At 35.8% G+C, this 23,196-nt stretch overlaps 1 protein-coding gene across 5 annotated transcripts in view; it reads right to left on the bottom strand.

Moving 5' to 3' along the window:
• Nucleotides 1-23,196, bottom strand: part of LOC138715292 (acyl-coenzyme A oxidase 1-like) — a 150,948-nt gene that overhangs the window by 45,145 nt on the left and 82,607 nt on the right. For 2 of the 5 annotated variants that reach the window (XM_069848050.1, XM_069848049.1), the window contains exons 2-5: nucleotides 23,014-23,169; nucleotides 12,960-13,116; nucleotides 3,644-3,812; nucleotides 1,265-1,388 (exon numbers count right to left, since the gene is read on the bottom strand). In XM_069848050.1, coding sequence (XP_069704151.1) covers nucleotides 1,265-1,388; nucleotides 3,644-3,812; nucleotides 12,960-13,116; nucleotides 23,014-23,140 — 577 coding nt within the window. In that variant the 5' untranslated portion in view covers nucleotides 23,141-23,169. Of the gene's footprint in view, nucleotides 1-1,264; nucleotides 1,389-3,643; nucleotides 3,813-12,959; nucleotides 13,117-13,382; nucleotides 14,351-23,013; nucleotides 23,170-23,196 lie in introns of those variants that run through there. The other 3 variants (XM_069848051.1, XM_069848054.1, XM_069848055.1) reach the window with 3 other exon arrangements.

Here is a 23,196-nt window from a genome sequence, read left to right as displayed (position 1 = left end):
GCTTCTACAACAATCGGTCTCCAGACTTTTCCTTACTTCTGCTGCAGTCAGTTTCCTTCCCCTCTCTCTGTGCTGCGCCCAAGCGCCCATCGAAGCTCACGTCTCTTCTCCCCGTGCCTCCTTTCTCCCCAGACGCGCGCGAAACTCCCCGATGCAGCCAGAATGTTTCGGCCTGCCACCACAATATATTTTCCTTTTGTAAAATAAAAATATTTTTGCTGTCCAAGAAGTTAGCCAACAAAATTAAACTATATTTAGTAACAGAAAGAAAAGAACGTTAACTTTAGTGTATAAAATTATCGACAAGATATTTCTTTGACCCAATAGCATAATAGGCTGAATCAAGTTTATGAGTAATACATAGATTCCTTCAAATTTAAGTTATTCAGTCTTTAAGATTAATAAGTTTACTTAGTATTTAGCCTACAGTTTGTTTTAAAAGTTTGCCATCATTTGCTACACGTAACACCTGATTTACAGCCCTATACCTTTGTCAGGAATTGATTACAATTTACTGTACTTATTTATATTGAGTGACATTATTTGCTATACACTAAGAACTAATTATATTTAAAAGCCATTAATATTTTTGCCGTTATAATAACGCTGACAGGACAACAAATAAAGACAGAACAGGTCAATGGCCTAATCCATGGCATGAAGTTGATGATATAATAATGCTAGTGTTAAGCTTATCTGCAAAAGAACTGTTTGAGACAAATGTCTTAATTAGATCTAGGATTATATAAAGGACACCAATGGCCCTAAAATTGAATCTAAGGGAGACAGTGTTTTATAACATCTGATTTTGAATTTTGTATTATTAATTGTAGAAGTTATTCCCAACTTATGTTTGCAGTCTTTTAAATGAGAACCTCTTTACATTTTCATTCCTAATACCAGTAAACCTAGATATTATTTTGCAGCAAGATCTGTATTAATTCCACAGTCGAGTATCAGAAATGGAATATTTCAATTATAGGTGAGAGAGTAAGTATTTTGGTTTACCCACTATTTCACTTGCTTCGTCTGACTGAAAACAAAATCAGTGAAACGCAATCACAGTCATATTTTCAAGACTAAATTAATATGCTTGCATTGGCATTACGCAATCTGACAAAATTTTTATTTTTTAGTGAACTTGCATTCACTTTAGTATTTTACCGTACCTATTAAAGTGACTATATTCAATATTGCAGCTCGTCTAAAGATTTTCCTATTATAACTTTGTTTTATTCATAGGAATTTGATTTGATATACTCACTTCCGCCAGGCCACCACTTATACGATGACAGAGTTGGGCTGTTAATAACAAATTCCTGTGTTTCAGGATGATAATGTGCTGTTGTCTCCAAACCGCGAATGTATGTTCCATGTCCAAGTTCGGTCTGAAAGTGTATGAAAACTTCATGCCTATTTTTATTTGTGTCACATTTGTATATGAATTAGGTACTTCTTGATTGTAATACAATTTAGAAGTGTTTTTTAATACAATTTAGAAGTTTTTTTTTTATAGGAACAGCCATTTATAACAGCTCCTATAATAGTGTGAGAATTATGAACACTATTATAAACATAAATAGGTACACAAATTATATATGGTCGGCAACACAATCATAATCTATAATAAATTATTTTGTATCAAATGAAAAAAGAGAAAATATCTTCTTACTTGTACGAGTTATGATATTTATTCTTACTGTTTTCTGATCAAAGAGAGACTCAGATTTCCACCCAGATGTGTTCAAGTAGAAAAATAAAAGAGCCTAACCAAGACAAATTGTTACAAAGTTCGAATTGAAGAGTACAGGGGAAAAAAGGGGGATGTCCACTTTTAAACAATTCTCAGGAAACCAATTTTAAAATGTGAAACTCTATCATTCCGAATATAATACTGAGAATTTAACCAGCAGTTATTCTGTGACTAAGAACTTTCTTCCCCTGTTCTAAGTGTAGAATGAATTCACTTCATATGAAGTATATAAGGGAATGGAAATCTGAATTTTGCCTGAAAGTGGACATCCCCCCTTTTTCCCCTGTACTCTTCGATAGCAATAAAAAATGGTTATAGGCCTACCCAGAGAAGAATAATTACCGAAATATAAAATTTCTCTTAAAGCAATGATGTAGAAAAAGATGGGAAAATTTAAAATCTGTAATACAAAAGGCAGTTTTCCAAATTTTATGAAAATATAAAAACAAACATTACCAAAAATAAAATTACAGAACTGGATGATGAGCTCAAAAGACAGAGGCATCATTTGGGAGGAAGGGCGCCATGGTAGGACCATTTCCCCTCCCATAGTTTGAGATTTAAAAAGTTAATAATTGAGTGGTAGGCCTACTATGTAAGAAAAATGTAATTACTGTATTACTATACCTTTAATATTAAAATATTCCACTTTTATAAACGCTTAAAAAATAAAAGACTGGATTTGTTAGCACTAATTCAGAAAATTGTTCGTGGCAATAGCATATCATCCAAATAATTGATTAAATGGCGATCTTACTCGTGTTAATTATGTAAGCATGTGCGGCTTACAGCTGTTTCGGTGTTACTTGACACCATCTTCAGATTCAACATGGACATATCATCCAGCAATGTCTTGTCCCGTTAAGAATCTACCAGAAAATCTGGTGTTTTAATCCACTGCGTTTAAATGTTAATATTTTCAGCCCATAAAATATGTTTCATTTATGAAGACTATAGTCATAATTCTAGACAATGATTTCTTTTACCATTATCAGTAATTGGAGTAGACTGAATGTGTAACCAAACCCATGCCTTTCGGAATTTGTGATATTATTATCTTACTGCTTACAGATATTGCGGTACTATGTGTTGAAATATGGCTTCGTTAGAAAGTGTCATCAGATTTTCTTAATAACTGACGAGCTGTTTAAAGTTTCTGGAGAGAGCAGGCCTATGTCTAATCTATTACTGTAAACCCTAAAATCACACGCACAAGTGCAATGAAACGTGCTGAATTACACTTAGGATTGGATTTTACAGATAGTGTTTCTGCTTTAATTTATAACTTTACAAAATTACAATTTTGCTACTTGATGTCACCACCTGCAATAGAATTTGAAAAAATGAAATCGGAAATTTTAGTTATAGGCGTACTAATATAATAATTTAGTTACATAGCCAATCGCAAAACAGAGAGAGAGAGAGAGGGAGGGGAGAGAGATACAGAGACAGAGAGGGGAGAGGGGAGAGAGAGGGGGAGGGGAGAGAGAGGTGGAGGGGAGGGGAGAGGAAAAAAGAGAGAGATTTTATCAGAGACGATTACAAACTAATTTGTTAATTTTTCAAATAAATGTCACTTTGTGAATAAAAACTACTATAGTCATATGCATTATTTCTTGCTAAGTTTTATTGTCTCACAAACACCGAATGTAAACAAAATCGGACCAATAGTTTAGGAGAAATTGCTGTACATAGATTGACAGGCATGCTGAAAACACTTTCTCGGTATAAGAATGCTGAAGACGTATTTCTATGATAAATTTCGAAATTTTGGGTTTTTGCAGCTTTACAATATCTTATTTTTAAACTAAGAATTTGGTATTAAAATGAAGTATAAAAACATGAGTGTTAAGTTAATTCTAAAATAAACGTTTTACTGCGCCTACTTACTTGTGCATATGTTCCTAATATTTTAAAATCGAGTGCTCTTTTTAGCCACTTTTTCTGCTGTTCAGGTGTTGCTTGTCTGCGAAGTGTTGTTATGAACATAGCTGTATTCATAACAAATGGATTGCCATCTTTTAAAATTGCACTCACAATCGTCATTGCTGCTCTTTCCCTAAAAAATGAAAAGCAAACATATTGATATAGCCCTATATAGTTCAGAATACACAATCATAATGCACAAAATATAACACGAATAATTTCAAGGGAAAAATTGTTCTGGGGCCGAGTATCGATCCCGGGACCTCTGGTTGAACGTACACCGCTCTACCAACTGAGCTACCCGGGAACTCCACCCGACACCGTCTCAACTTTTCCCTTCATATCCACACAACTCGCGTGGGCTGACATAATGCCAGAGACCCACATCGAGTGCACACAATCTCTGTGTGACTTGGAATTGTGGTTTTCTGTTAACGTACACAGTGACGTATATGTTATGCAAATCTAGTCTTTCAGGTAAAGCTACCTGTAAAGCAGATTTGAATAATTTCAAGGGAAAAATTGTTCTGGGGCCAGGTATCGATCCCGGGACATCTGGTTGAACGTACCAGCGCTCTACCAACTGTACTACCCGGGAACTCCACCCGACACCGTCTCAACTTTTCCCTTCATATCCACACAACTCGCGTGGGCTGACGTAACGCCAGAGACCCACATCGAGTGCACACAATCTCTGTGTGACTTGGAACTGTGGTTTTCTGTTAACGTACACAGTGAGGTATATATTATGCAAATCTAGTCTTTCAGGTAAAGCTACCTGTAAAGCAGATTTGAATAATTTCAAGGGAAAAATTGTTCCAGGGCCGGGTATCGATCCCGGGACCTCTGGTTGAACGTATCAGCGCTCTACCAACTGAGCTCTGGCGTTACGTCAGCCCACACAAGTTGTGTGGATATGAAGGGAAAAGTTGAGATGGTGTCAGGTGGAGTTCCCGGGTAGCTCAGTTGGTTGAGCGCTGGTACGTTCAACCAGAGGTTCCGGGATCGATACCCGGCCCTGGAACAATTTTTCTCTTGAAATTATTCAAATCTGCTTTACAGGTAGCTTTACCTGAAAGACTAGATTTGCAAAATATAACACGTTTCAAAATTAGAAGCATATCATATACCATAAGTTTAAGTCATTGCACGTTATCAGGTCAATAACAATGTACCGGTATTTTGCAAGGAATCTTACAGATACTCTATACAATAACCATTTACATATATAATCACCAAATTTTTTAATTTTAATGCAGAGTCAATACAATAACAATAATAAAAATACTAATACCAACATCAATAACAGTAATAATAATAATAATAATAATAATAATAATAATAATAATAATAATAATAATAATAATAATAATAATAATAATAATAATTTTAATGATTACATAAAGCCAGGAAGCAAATAAGGGGGTTTGAATTATTTTACCCGAACATTTTTATATACGCTAAATCGAAGCTTACTTTTGTATGAAAATTATGTATCCCTTTCTGGCAATAACATGTCTTATTAAAAAACGAACTTTTATTAAATACCAGTGCATATTTTGATTTGTTTATAAATCACATTATAATATACAGCTCTGAAGTTTGACTAGTGTAATATGTAGCTAGTCGGCGATGTATGCAATGGAGGGGAAAAGGAACTGTCCATCCTACCCCATATCTCCTGGTCTAGTTGCTTCATAAGTGGTGTCTTCTTGGTATCACTTGTGAGGTTCAGACTGTCTCTGGACAGTTGACTAAACAACAGCAATATACAGCTTTGACAAGATATTGTGGTTTCCTGCAGTTTGTATCATCTACAGTATAGTAATGAGCCATTTTACAATTTTATATAAAAAAAATAGTATAATAATGACGAAAAACCACGCCGAAACTAGTCACAAAGGTAAAGTATCTTATTAAGTTTCTATTAGATAAAACATACAGTTATTTAACAAGTTTAACATTATCATTACTGGTACATAATTACTGTATATAAAAGGTTAAACAAAGTTACTTAATTTAATGCGACATTTTTAACATCACTATTAGGCTTACTGCTACTGCTACTGCTACTGTAATTGGTTAAATACTGAACATGGTGAGAGGCAGTGGCGGCTTCTCAAGGGGGTTGCAGGTTTGTACAACCCCCAGTAATGTTCCTAATCTCCCGGCTTTGTTACTATTAAAAATATAATTTCTTTTTACAATTTTCATTCATGACTATCTGCAGCTGGCGTCTTGTTTTGTACATCTGCAGGAGCCTTCGAACCTCTTGGTTTGCAAAGATGTTGAAAACCTATGGAAGGTAGTTTATAGAGATGTTCGGCTATTGCGGGGACAGGGGGTTAGAGGCGTGGTCTACTGCTTTCCTCATTGAGAATGGTTTGTCGCACTCCCTGGCATGGACACCAACGTCAGTGCAGAAGAAACTAAATTCACTGGGAATGTATCTGTTTCAACTAGACATTTGTCCGAAGTAATAAGCATGAAAAATGTATGCATTCGGCTTGTGCAATGAACAGTCGCATATTTCGCATATTACTTTCTCAGAGTACATGCACACGAACGGCACAATACATAAAGGAGCTTGTATTTTGCTTTAAAGTTGTAAGAGTTGTCGTTCTGGCAATAAGTGCTGTTATCTCCCGACAGCCTACGAAAGCTGCATTTGAATTTTATGAACGAAAACGTTGGACTTGGTACTTGGTAGCATTCTGATGACGATTCTGTGCTCAAATGTTTTTCATGAGGGTAAATTGCAATATAGAGAGCTCCATCCACGACCCCGTCCACTTTTGGACTTTCTGTATGCTTGTATTTAGTCATTTTACTTATTAATTGCATATAAATAAGCTTTATATGTATGCGCCCTCAGGTATACACGGTTTTAAACTTTAAATTAAAGTATGTTTAACTCCTCTTCGATATCCATTGTGCACCACCATATTTTCAAACCACCAGTCGCCACTGGTGAGAGGATACATTTATGTTGTCTCTAGCAGTGGGCCATTTTACAGTCTGATCACAAGAATGGTGATACTGTTTAAATTCTGGAATGTTTTTTAGAACTAGTCAAATATGTTTTTAATCTTATTTTAGTTTAAGGGAACTTCACCTAAGGCAAAATGTGTGAAGATTATTACGGTACCAGTACTGGTATTTCACATGGGTCCTTGCTTCCAAACTTTGAAAATACTGAAGGTATGGCTATAAACATTAGACAAAAACTCAGTAGTAAAGGTGCAACAATAATGTGAAATAAATAAATTGAGAAATGATGATACTTTGGAACCACTTCGTTGTAATAAGTTGAATAAATTAGATCCTCAAAACTTGAAATCTAAAGACGTAGCCATTTTAACAGTGAATACGTATATTCTCTGTTGATTAGGATAGATCATTTTCTTAGTTGAACCAGAGTAAAGAGTGGGAGACAAGTGAAGGATTTCAGTTGCTTTATACCAGATTAGTCACAATACATTCTCACTTAGAAACATGATAACAAAGAACCAGACTGAATCTGGATTTCAATTTGTAAAGAAAATCGTCGAGAGTATATGCAACAATAATGTGAAATAAATAAATTGAGAAATGATGATACTTTGGAACCACTTCGTTGTAATAAGTTGAATAAATTAGATCCTCAAAACTTGAAATCTAAAGACGTAGCCATTTTAACAGTGAATACGTATATTCTCTGTTGATTAGGATAGATCATTTTCTTAGTTGAACCAGAGTAAAGAGTGGGAGACAAGTGAAGGATTTCAGTTGCTTTATACCAGATTAGTCACAATACATTCTCACTTAGAAACATGATAACAAAGAACCAGACTGAATCTGGATTTCAATTTGTAAAGAAAATCGTCGAGAGTATATTTTTCTTGTAAAATTGTTGACTGTCATGAATCACACGCCTGCATTACAGACCCAATATGTCATACCAAAGGAATAATGTTTTTACTAAGACATTACCATCACCTAAATATCTTAACGAAGGACAAAGCAATTCAAATGGCTGCTGTCATTTTCTCATTGGTTTTCTTGTACTGAAAATCATCAGTTTTATTGTTCATAAATACGACTGTATATATACACGTTAATGTAAACTGTTACCACTTTATGTAGGCCTGCTACTTCCTAATCTTTTTCTCAAGTGACTGGTTGTTCCATCTACTCATAATATTTCTGTACAAAAATCAGAAAGTTTCCATAGAACATTAGTCACATGAAAGTGGTACAAGTTACTCAATTAACTATGTGTGCACAATCTCACGCCCTATTCCTGCGTTTTGGCGACTTGTGTACACGAGAGAAGAGACAATGTTTTCATACATACTGCTAACTTTATAAAGAATTCATTCATTTATAGTGTTCTGCCCAAGGGCAGGTCTTTCACTGCAAACCCGCATTCTCCAGTCTTTCCTATTTTCTGCCTTCTTCTTTGTCTCTTCATATGACTCATATATCTTAATGTCGTCTATCATCTGATATCTTCTTCTGCCTCGAATTCTTCTCCCGTTCGCCATTCCTTCCAGTGCATCCTTCAGAAGGCAGTTTCTTCTCAACCAGTGTCCCAGCCAATTCCTTTTCCTCTTTCTCATCAGTTTCAGCATTATTCTTTCTTTATCCACTCTTTCCAACAAACCTTCGTTTCTTATTCTGTCTGTCCATTTCACATGCTCCATCCTTCTCCATAGCCACATTTCAAATGCTTCTATTCGCTTCTCTTCACTTCGTCGTAATGTCCATGTTTCTGCCCCATACAATGCTACACTCCACACAAAGCACTTCACTAGTCTCTTCCTTAGTTCTCCAGATGTCCGCAGAAGATGCTCCTTTTTCTATTAAAAGCTTCCTTTGCCATTGCTATTCTCTTTTAGACATATTGGCAGCAGCTCATGTTACCGGTACTGCTTATAGTATATCCCAAGTATTTGAAACTGTCCACTTGCTCTACTGCCTCATTTAGAATTCGCACGTTTACCTTTTTTACTTTTCTTTCTGTGACCATGGTCTTCATCTTGTTGACATTTATCTTCATTCCATATTGCTCACAGCTGTAATTTAGCTCCAGTAGCATATCCCTTAGTATCATCTCCTCTTCTGCCAACAATGTCATATCATCAGCAAATCTTATACACTTTATTCTTATTCTTCCTATTATCATTCCTCCCATGTTCTGAAAACAGTTCTTCACTAAATTCTCCAAGTATATGTTGAACAGGGTAGGTAATAAAGGGCATCCTTGCCGTACTCCTCTCCCTATTTCACTTCCTTCAGACTTTCTTCTCTTATTCTGATTTTGACTCATTTCATATAACGATTACTGAACAGCGTCCTCTCTTTCCAATCCACTTCAATTTTCTTTAGGATCCCCATCAGTTTATTCCAATCTACTCTGTCACACGTCTTTTCTAGGTCCACAAATACTATATACACTTCTTTATTCTCCTCGAGGTATCTTTTGCTGATTGTTCGTAGCAGTCCAATTGCATCTCTCGTACCTTTTCCCTTTCTGAAGTTTTTTTTGGAAGCAACAACACTGTCGCCTTTCTCATATATTTCGTTGCATAATGATATAATTTTCTTCTTGTCTTCACCCAAGTATTTCACTAGTTCAATGGGTATTCCATCAACTCCTGTTGCTTTCCCATTCTTCATTTCCCTAAGTGCTAGTTCAACTTCTCTTAAAATATAAAATCCTTTTTCCTCTTCTGATATGGCTGATATAAAGAATTAATGTCACGAAATTGACACATACTTTGCAGTGGGAGCTGATTGGCAGAGGCAATTGAGGCCGGGCCTGAGTCACTTGGCTTCCTTAAACTCATTTTTCTTTTTGTATGTAACATTATACTAGTTATTTGAATGAAGTGTATAGAGATGTAGAAGTAGAAAACTTTGTGATGTCTTGCAGTAAAATTTGTTTCTGAGGCCCAAAATGTTTTGGCTGGGTCTGTCTTCTGCATTTTGTATGTTTCCACAGATTTTGAGGTTGCACTCGGAAAGCTGAAACTGAGGCACATTTCTTGTGGCCTCTTGGCCTAGGAGGTATTCGCCCACCTATCAGCCTTTACTTCTCCCATTCAGAATCCGGCCTTTTGTCAATGCCGGTCTCAAGGGTGGGAGGGGGTGAGAATAACAGTGGTGAATTTTAGTGTGGTTATATGTTTTGGGAAATTATAAATCGAAAGAGATTCGAGAAATAATGACGATAATTGTAATAAATTCATTGTTAGAGTATTCTTTTCGAGAGAAAATAACATTGGAAGGAGGAAAGTTTTAAATTAAGGCAGACCCACGACATCACTAACAATTTTTTTTAAAAAGATGATCTTAAAAAGCAAGCTTTCAATGCATCCTGGTGTGAGCAAAACAAAAGGGTCTTTGGTAATGTGGCACGACATAATCTTTTCTGTTCGTGTGCTTCGTGCTGTCAAAAAAAAGAGAGAGAGAGAGAGAGAGAGAGAGAGTAGTGTGGCCTACTGACCGCTTCAGCGATCTGAAAAATATTTCCAGGGGAATTTCAACCATAGTTCTTCAGCTGAGCATAATATGCATTGATTTATAAAAATTAAACAATTACTGAAACAAACTCACAGCATAGCAACTTATGTATTTGGTGAGTGGCATGTAATTATTTTTCAGTAATAATAATAATAATAATAATAATAATAATAATAATAATAATAATGTCAATCATAATAGAGAATCATCAATAATAAAACATTTTATATGTGAGGTAGCCTACTTAAACAAGTTACATCAGGCCTCACGAAGGATTTTAGTCACCGGCAGCTACTGACACTTTGTTATTATACATTTTACACATTTCATGACAATTTAGTTATTTTGTCATGGTAAGCCATTTCTTGAAGTATTATTCGAAAGACATATATAAGCGAAATCATTATGATAAAATTTCGTTTCCTAGATTGCTCACAAAAGGCATTATTTATAATCTCAGATATGGTGTTGTTTTCTAATTCCAGGCATTTGACAATAAAGTCATTTGACCTCTTCCATTCCAATATTTTTCAAAAATATTGTCATGGTTAGTCACTGACGCACAGATTTTGAGATGTTCTGAATCCATTTCTTGATTATATATATATATATATACATATAATCTCAGATATAGGTTTAACTCTCCACCTGGAGAGTACTTGACCTTAACATAGGTGATGAAGCTTGCGTACCACGTGACCCTGAGAGCTATACCGACGGTAGTGTAGCTACTTGCAGGGTTTCCCTTGTCAGATACATCAAAATAGAGGGGTCAGACTGAGAAGTACTCTAGAAGAGAATCTCAAGGAGTCCTTCGGTACCGGTACAGTGCAAATGGCGAAAGTAGATCCTCTTAGATTGTGAATTGGCAGCAGGATTCACATTTTGGTTGGTGGCGGAAGAAACTCTAGTAGGCCAACGGCAGCACCATGGGACTGGTTAGATGACCTACTGTGGAGGGTAGGAAGAACTCTATAGCCGTAGAGAAGGCAACTTCCTAGGAGTTGGGTCTCCGAAACAAAGGCCCGCAGCTCTCCAGGTTGGGGTTTGGACGTGAGATTGACGATCTTATCCCGGAAAAAATATCTAGTTATGAATCCAAATACATGGCCTCAGAAGGATGGATTCAAGTGGAATCGACCCAAGCAATAGGAATGACACAAGAATGTTAATATAGGAACCTGGAATGCACGCACCTTGTATAGGACAGGAGCAATGAATGAATTGGCTAAGGTGATGGAGACTTATAATATTGACGTATGTGCAATACAAGAAATAAGATGGCCGGTCTTTCCATGGTAAAAGATTCCAGATGTAAACTATCCCCCATTCGGATCTCCGGAAGGGGGATGCTGGAGAATGACACATTATGAAGCAACCCAACAGAGAGAAGAAAAGAAGACTGAGGATTAGAACGTGAAATGTAAGGACTCTTCTGCAAGCAGGTAAGTTGGAAAACTTGAAGGAAGAAATGAGAAGAAACAGAGTGGATGCAATGGGAATATCAGAAGTGAATTGGAAAAATACTGTAGTGGTGAGTTGGTTAGTGATGAATTTAGGTTGTTTTATTTAAATGGTGAGTGGAAAGGAAGTCATGGTGTTGGTGTATTACTGGGACCACGTATGAAAGAGAAAGTGATATCAGTGCATTATGTAGATGACCGGGTGATAATGGTGAGGCTACAAGGGAAGAAAATGGACTTTGTGCTAGTGCAAGTTTATATGCCACATAGTTGATTAGTAGACGAGGAAGTGGAAGAAAGCTATGACAAGATAGAAGAGATAGTTGAGAAGAAGAAGAAAGGCGCATATGTAATCCTTATGGGCGACTGGAATGCAGTAGTAGGAGAAGGTCAAGAGGGAATAACAGTTGGAAAATATGGATTGGGAAGAAGAAATGACAGAGGAGAATTTTTGGTGAATTTCTGTAAAAGAAATGCAATGATTGTTGGAAATACATTATTCCAACAACATAAACGAAGAAGATACAAATGGACATACTCAAAGGACGAAAGCAGATACCAGATAGATTACATCCTGGTACAGGAAAGATTCAGAAATTGCTTAAAAAATGTGAAGACTTTAGCAGGAGCAGATGAGAATGGTGAAGTTTGCCTCAAAAAAAGACTTGGTTGTCACAGGGGCATGGCGTCAGCATAAAAATATCCACAAAGGAACATGGAAGTCCCCAGACGGGAACACAATAAATCAGATTGATCATATTTTAGTTGATAGGTGTCAAATGTATGCGATATTAGAAGTAGGCAAGGAGCCAAAAATTAAAATTAAGATTAATATGAATGGAAAAATAAAGACAAGAGAAGTAGAAAGATGGAACATAAATGCACTGAATGAAGAAGAAATCAAAGTTAAATATATAGAAGCAATAACAGAAAACATGAAGAAATTGGAAATAGAGAAGGAGGAGACTATTGATAAGGTATGGAACTTAATAGGAAAATAGACTGAAGAAGCTGCAGGGAAGATAATTGGGAAAGAGGAATAGTTGGTTTAATGGAGAGTGTGGAAGTGTGATAGAACAGAAAAATAGTTCCTATAGAAAGATGACCAATACAAATACAAGAAGGAATGAACAACAATATAAGGAGGATAGAAAAGAAGCACATAAATTGCCGAGAAAGAAAATGAGAGAATATCTGGACAAAAAATTAGAAACCATACACATAATCTGTCCACCCAGTAGTTAATACAGTATCATAGCAAGACCATAAATATTTCTTAAAATATTAATTTATTTCTGTATATACTCAACCTAAAAGCCGAAAATTCATCTTCGCTCTTTTTCAGCTCCAGAAATTTCTTGTACAAAATACAGGTCTTACGAATGGTTTCTTCGTACATTTCCTTGTGACTCAAAAAGTCAATTGGAACGGGGTCCTTAAGATCTGGATCCAAAAAGAAATTGCTTTCTGAAAAAAAAAGAAAAAAAAAAAAGTACAGGTTACAAAATGGAGGACATTTAATAATTTTCTCACACACATGAAAAGAGCTACATTATTTTGCAGGTTACTTGAGCAAGTCAAACTCTCCTGCTGTCTTTGAGCACTAGTCTGGCAAGCAGATTACCAGCTCTAGTGGACAAAGTTATTTCCATCTCACGACACTACAGTCTTATAAAATGATCTTCCACGTAACTAGTGAAATATTTTATTTAAAAGAATGGAGAAAATCTTACCTGAATTTTACAGCTTTTCCTCCAAATGTCTCCAATTACTTTCTATACAGATGGTGCAATAATGTACAAAGTTCTGGGATACTTGCTGGAGTTGCTGGACCTCGTCCTGACTAACATGGTGTATAGCAGTTTTTTATATCGAGAAAGGAACCTATTTATCGGCACTTATTAAATAATGACAACATAATGTTTCGATGATTATATTATGTAGTTGCTAGAAAGCGGTGCCGAAACTTGCGTAAACACGACTTCTTCTTCAATAGACAGATATATTTCAATGAGGAAAATAGGTTGCTGTACTGTGTATCTAATCATGTTAAAAGTATGTATTTTTCAATGCACTTGAGACAGCTGACTAACTGAAATTGACAAAGAAAGTGCGAGCAGAATAATGTGTCGCATGAATGGCACAAAAACTGATAAGGAAAACTCACGCAGTGTCCTACAGTGCATGAGAAATAAGGTTGTGATTGACATTATATGCTGCGTGTTGTCACGCCTCCTCTTACTTGCTGTCTCCAATTGCACAATATCTAAATCACCTTTATCATTATCACTGTTTTCATTGCCTTCCGATAACTGCTGAGATAATTGAATGATAATGGATAGGCAATGGCGGTGCATCCTATGCGTTCAATGGTTCAAAGAACCTCCAGGAAAAACAATTTAATTGTTTAAATAAATTTATTTGAATGGCTCAGTGCCAGAGTTGCCTAAACCACAATTACACCGAAAAAGTTATTGAAGTCTAAACTTAGACGTCATTCTTTTAAATTATATGCTCTCAGTTGGAAATAATTTCTCCTTTACCATAATCTAATATTTATCTAGTACAAGTACTTTGGCACACATATGAATGGTAATTTACAGTTATTCTTTGCAGAAATCAGTTTAGAAAACCTCAAAGTTCCATGAATTTATTATATTAATTTATTGCTAGGTCTATTATTATTATTATTATTATTATTATTATTATTATTGTTATTGAAACTTGGACTCTCACTCTGAGAGAGGAACATAGGTTAAGGGTGTTTGAGAATAAGGTGCTTAGGAAAATATTAGGGGTTAAGCGGGATGAAGTTACAGGAGAATGGAGAAAGTTACACAACACAGAACTGCATGCATTGTATTCTTCACCTGACATAATTAGGAACTTAAAATCCAGACGTTTGAGATGGGCAGGGCATGTAGCACATATGGGCGAATCCAGAAATGCATATAGAGTGTTAGTTGGGAGACCAGAGGGAAAAAGACCTTTAGTGAGGCCGAGACGTAGATGGAAGGATAATATTAAAATGGATTTGAGGGAGGTGGGGTATGATGATAGAGACTGGATTAATCTTGCACAGGATAGGAACCGATGGCTGGCTTATGTGAGGGTGGCAATGAACCTTCGGGTTCCTTAAAAGCCATTTGAAAGTAAGTATTATTATTATTATTATTATTATTATTATTATTATTATTATTATTATTTGTATGCAATATTCACGATATAAAACGATACATTATCGTTACTTTTCGTTTCTGAGTTGAATGTTCTGTCACTACTCAGACAAAGTGGCTTCAGCTGCCACTGTCGTTACCTCAACTCGATTTAAAGGAAGCACAAACAAGCCGAGGTAAGACATTTTGCAGAGCTTTCAATGTAAAAAGTAAGAAAGGAACAGCTGGATTTGCGGTTGTGAATCCACAAATAAATTATTTTGTTTCCCGTGTCTGCTATTTTCGAAGGGTAAAAATACGAGCTGGACATGCACTGGCGTGTCAGATTTAAGCCATTTGACACAGAAAATTAAGAAGCATGAGGAATCTATCGCTCACAAGAATGCTTGCCTAGATTTATCAGCATTAAAATATGTAAAATGGAACTATTATAAATTTACAAAATGTAATGTTATGACTTAGTAGAGACATGAGCACTGAATATGACGTAATATATTCCATGGTTACTCCAAAGCCAACTCCTGGATCTCCTCTAAAAAGTGTCTTTCGTCCTCGGAATACATCAATGCCATCAAGATGTCTTGCAACGTCACTGCAGTGAGATCTGTCCCTGGCAGAACCTTCAGTACTACCCGTTGTCGCCATCCCGGCTGCAGCGAGACTGAAACACTTGGCTACATACTGGGATTCTGTAAGAAGGGAGAGCTACTGCGTAACAACAGACACCATCGTGTCCGTACAGCAATTGCCAACCTGTTAAGAAACAGAGGATGAGAAGTACATGAGGAGATTCATTGTGTGTCTAAAGATGATTCTCATAGAAGAGTCGATATAACTGTCATCAATAGAAGAACCCAGAAAGTGATGGTCTTTGGCCCTATGATTTGCTTTGAACGAGACACAAATCAAGCAGTGCAGATTAATGATGACAAGCAAGCTAAATATGTACCTTGTCTTCCATACCTCAGTGAAAAATATGGCATTTCGCTTTACAACTGGGATGTTGCAGGCTTACTATTTGGAGCGAGGGGTTGTTTATCAAAATTTACATGTAATGTTCTTAAATCCTTTAAAATTCCCTTTTATGAGGTTCAGAAGATTGTAATGGAAATTCTGAAGGCCTCTCTTCAAATTTTACACTATCATCTATATGTTAACACGTAAATTTTTGTTTTAATGTACAAATCGAATCAGTATTTTGCCCGTTTCATTTCCCTTTATCTTTTATGTTTGTTAATTCCGGATCCCAGTGGTCAACCTCACTTACGAACGGATGATTTTAAATCTTAGTAGTTATTTTGTTGTTGTTTTGAAGCTTTTTCTTACAGTTAAGTAGGCTACATTGTATAAAATTGTATTGTGAAGGTGGTGATGACGTCATGGAATTGTAGTTGCTAGATAATCTTTTCTTGCCAGAATTAGGTCAATTGTGCGTCATAACAATGCTAGGATTGCATAAAACACATTTTCTTAAAAAAAAAAAAAAAACATATAATGTGACCATCACGAACTTCTCTGATTCTGATTGACTATAAACTCTTATTAAATACCAAAGGCACTGGGAAGTTTTTATGTTTTTTTTTTTTATTGGTAAGTCAACTCAAATATTTTCGTCACTGATGTGGATGGCACTGGTGATTGTTGTCTATCGATGCGGAAATTATGGTACATAAGAATTACCCTTTTAAGGTACAAATTTAAAAGAAATTAAACCAACTGACAAACCTCAGTGACAAGAATCTGCAATAAAATTGAGATCCTAGAGTGCATTAACGAAAACCAAGTCACATTAATCCTAACCGGCACGATCTCCAAATATGTGGTTCTAAAAACCCTGGTATAGTGATGGAGCATATTCGAGACAGCACTAAGCTGTTCTTATGCAGGATCTGATAACTGGACCTTTCTTTTTCATTCAGCCAACTGACAGAACACTTCCATACCTAGACATGCTAGAAGAATACGTATTTCCACAGACTGCACACAAACAGTCCTGAATAATCTTCTAGAAAACTGCCTCACTGAAGCTGTGTGTACAATACTGGATTCCCGAATCAGTGGATTTCTTTACTTTGTTATTTAACAGCGCTGTATCAATTACTGAGTTATTTAGAGTCGAAATGGTATATGGCAAGATAAGCCCGAGGATTCGTCGTAGATTACCTGACATTCGGCTTACGGTTGGGAAAGAACTCGTAAAAACCCAACCAGGTAATCAACACAAGCGGAAATAGAACCCACGCCCGAGTGCAACTCAGGATTGACAGCAAGCGCCTTAGCTGACTGAGCTATGCTAGTGGCTCTGTTAGATTGATTTTATATTATTATTATTATTATTATTATTATTATTATTATTATTATTATTATTATTATTATTATTATCCAGTTGCTTAATCTTGCCTTTATATTAGAGACGTGAAGAGTATATTTGATTTATTTGTTTTATTATTAGGCAATGTTTAGTATGTCTGACTGTAAAACGAGCAGATCCAGGTTCAAATCCTGGCTGAGAGTTTCCCCAAGATTTCCCTCAAACAATTGAAGCAGAATTTTTGGGTAACTTTCGGCGTTGGATCTCGGAATTATTTCGCCATCATTTCTTTACATGACATTATCATCATTACCATAGTTCAAGATGCAGTGTGCTGTATATATGTACAAGAGTGCAAATGTTCGGTGACGAATATCATTCACAGAATAGGAGTGGTAAGCACAATAACCCTCAGGCTACGATGTAAGCCTTCTGGGACCTTCTTCACAAATGAGAGAGAGAGAGAGAGAGAGAGAGAGAGACTTACAAAATATTTCTACAATATATTCGCTATTTATTTAGTAACTAGGGTGACAAGACATTTCAAGATGGATTCGTTATAAACGAAATTTTTCTAATGTTTATTCAGGAATTGAGACTAACGAAACACCTTAAAAATAACATTAAATTAACAGGTTCCATATGAGTGATAGGCCTACAGCCTATACCTTATCATTATAAGTTACATTTTATAAAGTACAGTACCGGTACTTAACAAAACTGCTATTTTACGTAGGCTTTCATCAAATGAATTATACGCAACAGCTGTCTGGCATAAGACTTCTCAAATTCACAAGTTTTAACCAGTTTTACAATTATGCCAACATGATGATTTCTGTGCAAATATAATACTAATAATAATAATAATAATAATAATAATAATAATAATCATCATCATCATCCCATAAAATCCCTTCAGGGCAAGGGCCTCCTACTTACTTAGGGGTGGCTCGGTTTTTTACTCATGGGGAGCCAGTCCGTGTGAGTTTGGGTGGTTTTCCTATATGTCTCAAGGCCTAGTTACTTCCTGAGCTATTTCTCGTGTAATCTAATATTATTTATAATACTACATAATACTAATCTTACACTATTTGTGTCTCTAGTTCTTGGTGTGCGTGTATATAAAAATACCTAAGTATAATATTTCTTTTACGAGTGAGTCGAACTTGACACTTGGATTTTACCCAAATGTATTCAAAACTATTCATTATAGGAGAGACTGTTGTACTTTGGATCATTTTTTTTTTAATTCTGATTTTTGCTGCTACCTAGCCGACTCAAACTGAAGTAGATTGTAGACATACAGTATTTTAACAGTATAGTACTATTATAAATTAGTAATTATATTTACTCTATTTTATTTTGTTATTTGAATGATTGTACTTCACGTTTTTCCCTCATTTCAAGTTATCATTTTTTAAAATTATAATAAGTGTTCAGAAATATATGCTTAGGGCTATTGCTCACACAAGTTTATTCAATTGTTTTATGATTAGTTTTAAAAGAACATGAGACATCAACATCACAAAATAATATTAACATTTTCTGCATTGAAATTGTACATACTCTTCACTGATTTAACATTGTGAAGATCTTCGTAAGCCAAGATCTTCTATAGGCCTACATCAACAAGTGTGTGTGTGTGTGTGTGTGCGTGCGCGCATGGATAAATATATATTCATCCATGGTGTGTCTGTCTAATGCCTACCCACTTCATTTTGCATGATTCGGGTTTCGCATACTGCGGATAGATGGCAGGACTGTGACCCATTTTCAAATTATTGCACACCACTTCGGCAAGCCACGTTATGTCATGTACTAGGGTGAGTGTATGTTAAATGTTCGTGTAAGTGTAGTGTAGGGAATGGGTGATGATGATGATGATGATGATGATGATGGAGAAACCCTGTGTCGGCATGTAGCCGACTCCTGTCGAATAGCAGGAAGGGGGCCGCCAGACTTAACGTCCCCATCTGACGGACAAATCACTATCAACAGTGACATATGCCTTCTCTTTATATGCACTGCGGAGATACTTGGGCTTTAAGGCATATTGGTGTGCAATTTAGTGATTAGAAGTTGTGCACCGCCAACTCTCCTAGTCCCGAGGTATAAATTTTACAAGAAAATTTTTTACCCTTCTGGGAATCGAACTCGGGCCAGTTAGTCTAGAGGCAGACACGCTACCACAGAGCTAACTCAACGGACAATATCAACAAGTAAATCTGTTACAAAAACATATCGGTTATTTTAAACCACCTCTATTTGTCAACTAAATGTAACTTACGAGATCTTTAGGTACCTCCAATTCCACATCACAATCTTTAAGTAGAACATATTTGGATTTTGTACACTAGGGTAACTTCTTGACAGCAATACTTACAACATAATCAGCAATAAAAAATTTAGGCAATTTGAGCATATTCATTAATTTCATCGTAACATTAATCTTCTACAACACCTTCAAATTCCTCAATATTTTCTAGCAACAACTTCACCGCGTAAGTACTTATGTCGTTATTGCATTACTGAATTATTTATTTTTGGTGCAAGGATCTTTTCTATGTGCTTATTTATTTACTCTTATACCAATAAAAATGTTTTTATTATTATTTTAAAGTAGTTTCATATACTAAGTACTTGGACAGTATTCCGAAGTATAAAGGAACTTGAAATATCTGGTGAGATAAGACGCTTTGCAAGGACAACTAAACCTGTCGTTTAGCTTCCTAGAACAAGAGTTTTCACTGCTTAACATTTTGATATGGTCGCCTACTTCTTTAGATAACGAGGGTGCAAGTTTTACACACACACACGCTTCTGTGACTGACACACTTTTTTTAGGATTGCGAACTTTGCATCAGCAGAGACGTGAACAATTAGGAATGACAAATGTCTGTTCATAATATTTTATATTTATCAAATTGTTTCTTTTAAGTAGATCAACTGTATCAAATAATAGAAACAATAACTTGAGTTGCACTGATTTACAATCCTACCTGAAATAAATTCTCAGTATTCTCACAAATATTTATACATATTAGCCTACGATTTACCCAGTTGTTGCTATTAAACACAGTAGGCCTACATCAAAACCTAGTCCATTCAACATTTGTAACTGTCAACAGAAAGGATAATATACAAGACAGCAACACTGAGTAAACTTTCTGTAAGTAGGCATACTGTGTATTCTATGTCCATATCATAGTAATAAACTAATAATAATAAATTGTTAGTAACTGTAAACTTCCTTATAAGAAGTAATTTCAGTTATTTGTTCTTCAAATGTACGTTCATTTTCTATTCGCATAAAGGTGCTTTCTACACGATTCAACTTTTCTTTCAACTTTACACATTCAAGTAATTCATGTAAGATTGATATTTAATATTAATTAATATATTACATACACAGTGAAGATGACGTTCAAACCGGCGCACCATGTAGACACAAAATCTTCATGCATCTTAATTGAACGCGCGTTTTAAACTTCGTTCTTTCAATATTTTTCCCAGATTGCATGCATACGCACATGGAAAATTTAATCGTGTAGATGTAGCTTTAGAATAATAACTGTGTAGTAAATTTACAGCACGTAAGGTTATAAAAAATTTTGTCCCAGATAGACGAGTCCAGGCAATTTCGTCGACCATTTCTCACCCATTAAATTGAAATTCGACACTGGATAACATCTACAGTTGAAAGCGTTGTTATGTAAAATACTACTATGTACTACCACTACCACCATCACCACTACTACCATATATATCTCAGTGGCAAATGGAGAGCGAAGTTTCAGTAAATTCAAGTAATGAAAACATACTACAGTGGCTCCCATAAATATTCGGTTCGTGATTGATTTTACAGTATTTTGCTATTGTTGTTTTGTTCTGTGTTCAAGCGAACCTGCATTTCCTTGCAAATACATTATTTAAACACTTTGTACATAACGTTAAATAATTTACATCGAAAGTTTAATATTCACGATGTAATAACAAATAATCGGCAAGTACCATCAAAGTTCACTCTCTTTAATATTCGGTTTTGATTTTTTTGCTTTCAATCTAATGCACGTTTTCCGTTGACATCATTGTAGGGTTCAGTAGCGAACGTGCAATCATTCTGTCTACACGTTGTGCACAACCCTGGCGAGGGTGGATTAGTCTACAGGTCGTCAAATCGGTCGCAAAGGAAACAACACAACTTTTGTGATCTATCATGACGAAGAGGGGCTAAAATACACAAAAATAGCCAAAATATTAGTGTGAATAAGAATACAGTTGGGGATATAGTGGGAAGAGACAGAAACGAAGGCAGAATCGAGTCCATACCACAGAAAGGGCAGCCAAAAAAATTAACTGAACGAGAAGACCATTCCATCCTGAAGAAAATAAAAGAAAATCTTCGACTAAATGCAACGAAACTTGCAGCATGTGTTCTTGAGGAGTTTAGCAAGCAGGTAGGTGCCGAAATAATTCGAAGAGATTTGAGGAAAGAGTGGTTTAATGGGAGAGTATGTAGGACAAAACCTTACATAAATGAAATAAATAAAAGGATGCGGCTTCAGTTCGCAAGGGAACATGTCCACAAAGAGGAAAACTGGTGGGACGTTGTGATGTTTGCTGATGAAAGCAAATTTAACGTCTTCGGGTCGGATGGACAACAGTACGTGTGGTATAAGAAAAATGAAGATCTCGGAAAAAAAGAATCTGTTGCGAACAATGAAACACGGTGTGGGCAACGTCATGGTATGGAATTGTATGGCTGCAGGTGGAGTTGGTGAACTTGTTTTCGTAGAAAAAGAATGGATCAGCATGTGTATTTGGACATTATTAGAAATAATTTAAAATGAAATGGAGAGAGCTAGGGATTAAAGACAGTTTCAAGTACTATCAGGACAATGATCCTAAACACACAGCTGTAAAAGTGCATTTATGGCTTCTATACAACTGTCCGAACCCCAGCACAATCACCGGATTTAAATCCGATTGAGATTCTGTGGAAGAACCTTAATCGCAATATCAGACAAATTTCTATCACTTCCAAGACAGAACTGAAACGGAGATTAACGGAAGAATGGAGGAAAATTAGTCCCCAATTTACTATGAAGTTATCCAGGAGCATGCCAAGGCGTTTGAGGGCTGTTTTGAGGCAAAAGGGGTGTTCAACAAAATACTGAATTGAACAAACCGAATATTAAGGAGGCACTATGTTCTATCAGAAATAATGTAATAATTTTTATAATTTTTTATTATGCAACAGAGAAGATGTTTTTCATTTTGTTGTAATTCTATGTAATTTTACGGAGAGTATAATTTTAAGTTTATTATAGTGCACATTTTTACTTTCACTAATTTTTTTGAAAATAACTAGTGTATTTATTTTAATCTTACATGCCAGTCAAACCGAATATTAATGGGAGCCACTGTATGTATTTTCGCTCTAGAATGACCTAGGGACACTTGTTAAAATCTTGGGTTTCCCTCGTGTCATGCAAGCATTTGCAGAAAACAATGCTAGTCGCGAAAAAAATATGTAGATAAACGTGTTTTCCTTTTTAATAATAGTTACCCGCACAGAGTAGCACAGTAAGTATGCGCAGAAAGAAACCAAACTTAATCTCATTACGTATCGTGTTTTTCTGAAGATCGACCCAATTGAAATACAAAGTAGTGACTAGAAAAGAAGAAAGTAAAATTGTATGAAGAACTCCCAGTAATGTTAAAATATAGAGAAGTATACACTATCCTCTAAAAAGTCACAAAGGAAACAAAACGCACAAATAAAACCCGAGTGAAGCGAAATTCGAAGTACAAGAACGACATAAGTGAATGCCGGTCCTATTGCTCACTTAAAAGAAAATTTTAATTTTTACGTACCCAACTCTCTTCTTATCTTAGTTTTCTCACGTCCGCCATCCAGCAGAATAGTCAGTTCCAATGGGTTGAAAGTGGATTTCATTCGCTCCTTTTTCAGATCTTCATGTTCTGGTTTTCTTGAGTTCATGCTGATATTTGTCAAGCCAGAGAAATAGTCTGATGGAATATGAACACATTCGCGAA

Source organism: Periplaneta americana, chromosome 15, assembly GCF_040183065.1.
Source record: "Periplaneta americana isolate PAMFEO1 chromosome 15, P.americana_PAMFEO1_priV1, whole genome shotgun sequence".
Classification (NCBI taxonomy): domain Eukaryota; kingdom Metazoa; phylum Arthropoda; class Insecta; order Blattodea; family Blattidae; genus Periplaneta; species Periplaneta americana.
The sequence above is the reverse complement of the archived record's forward strand: the minus strand, read 5'-3'. Positions and strand labels throughout refer to the sequence as shown.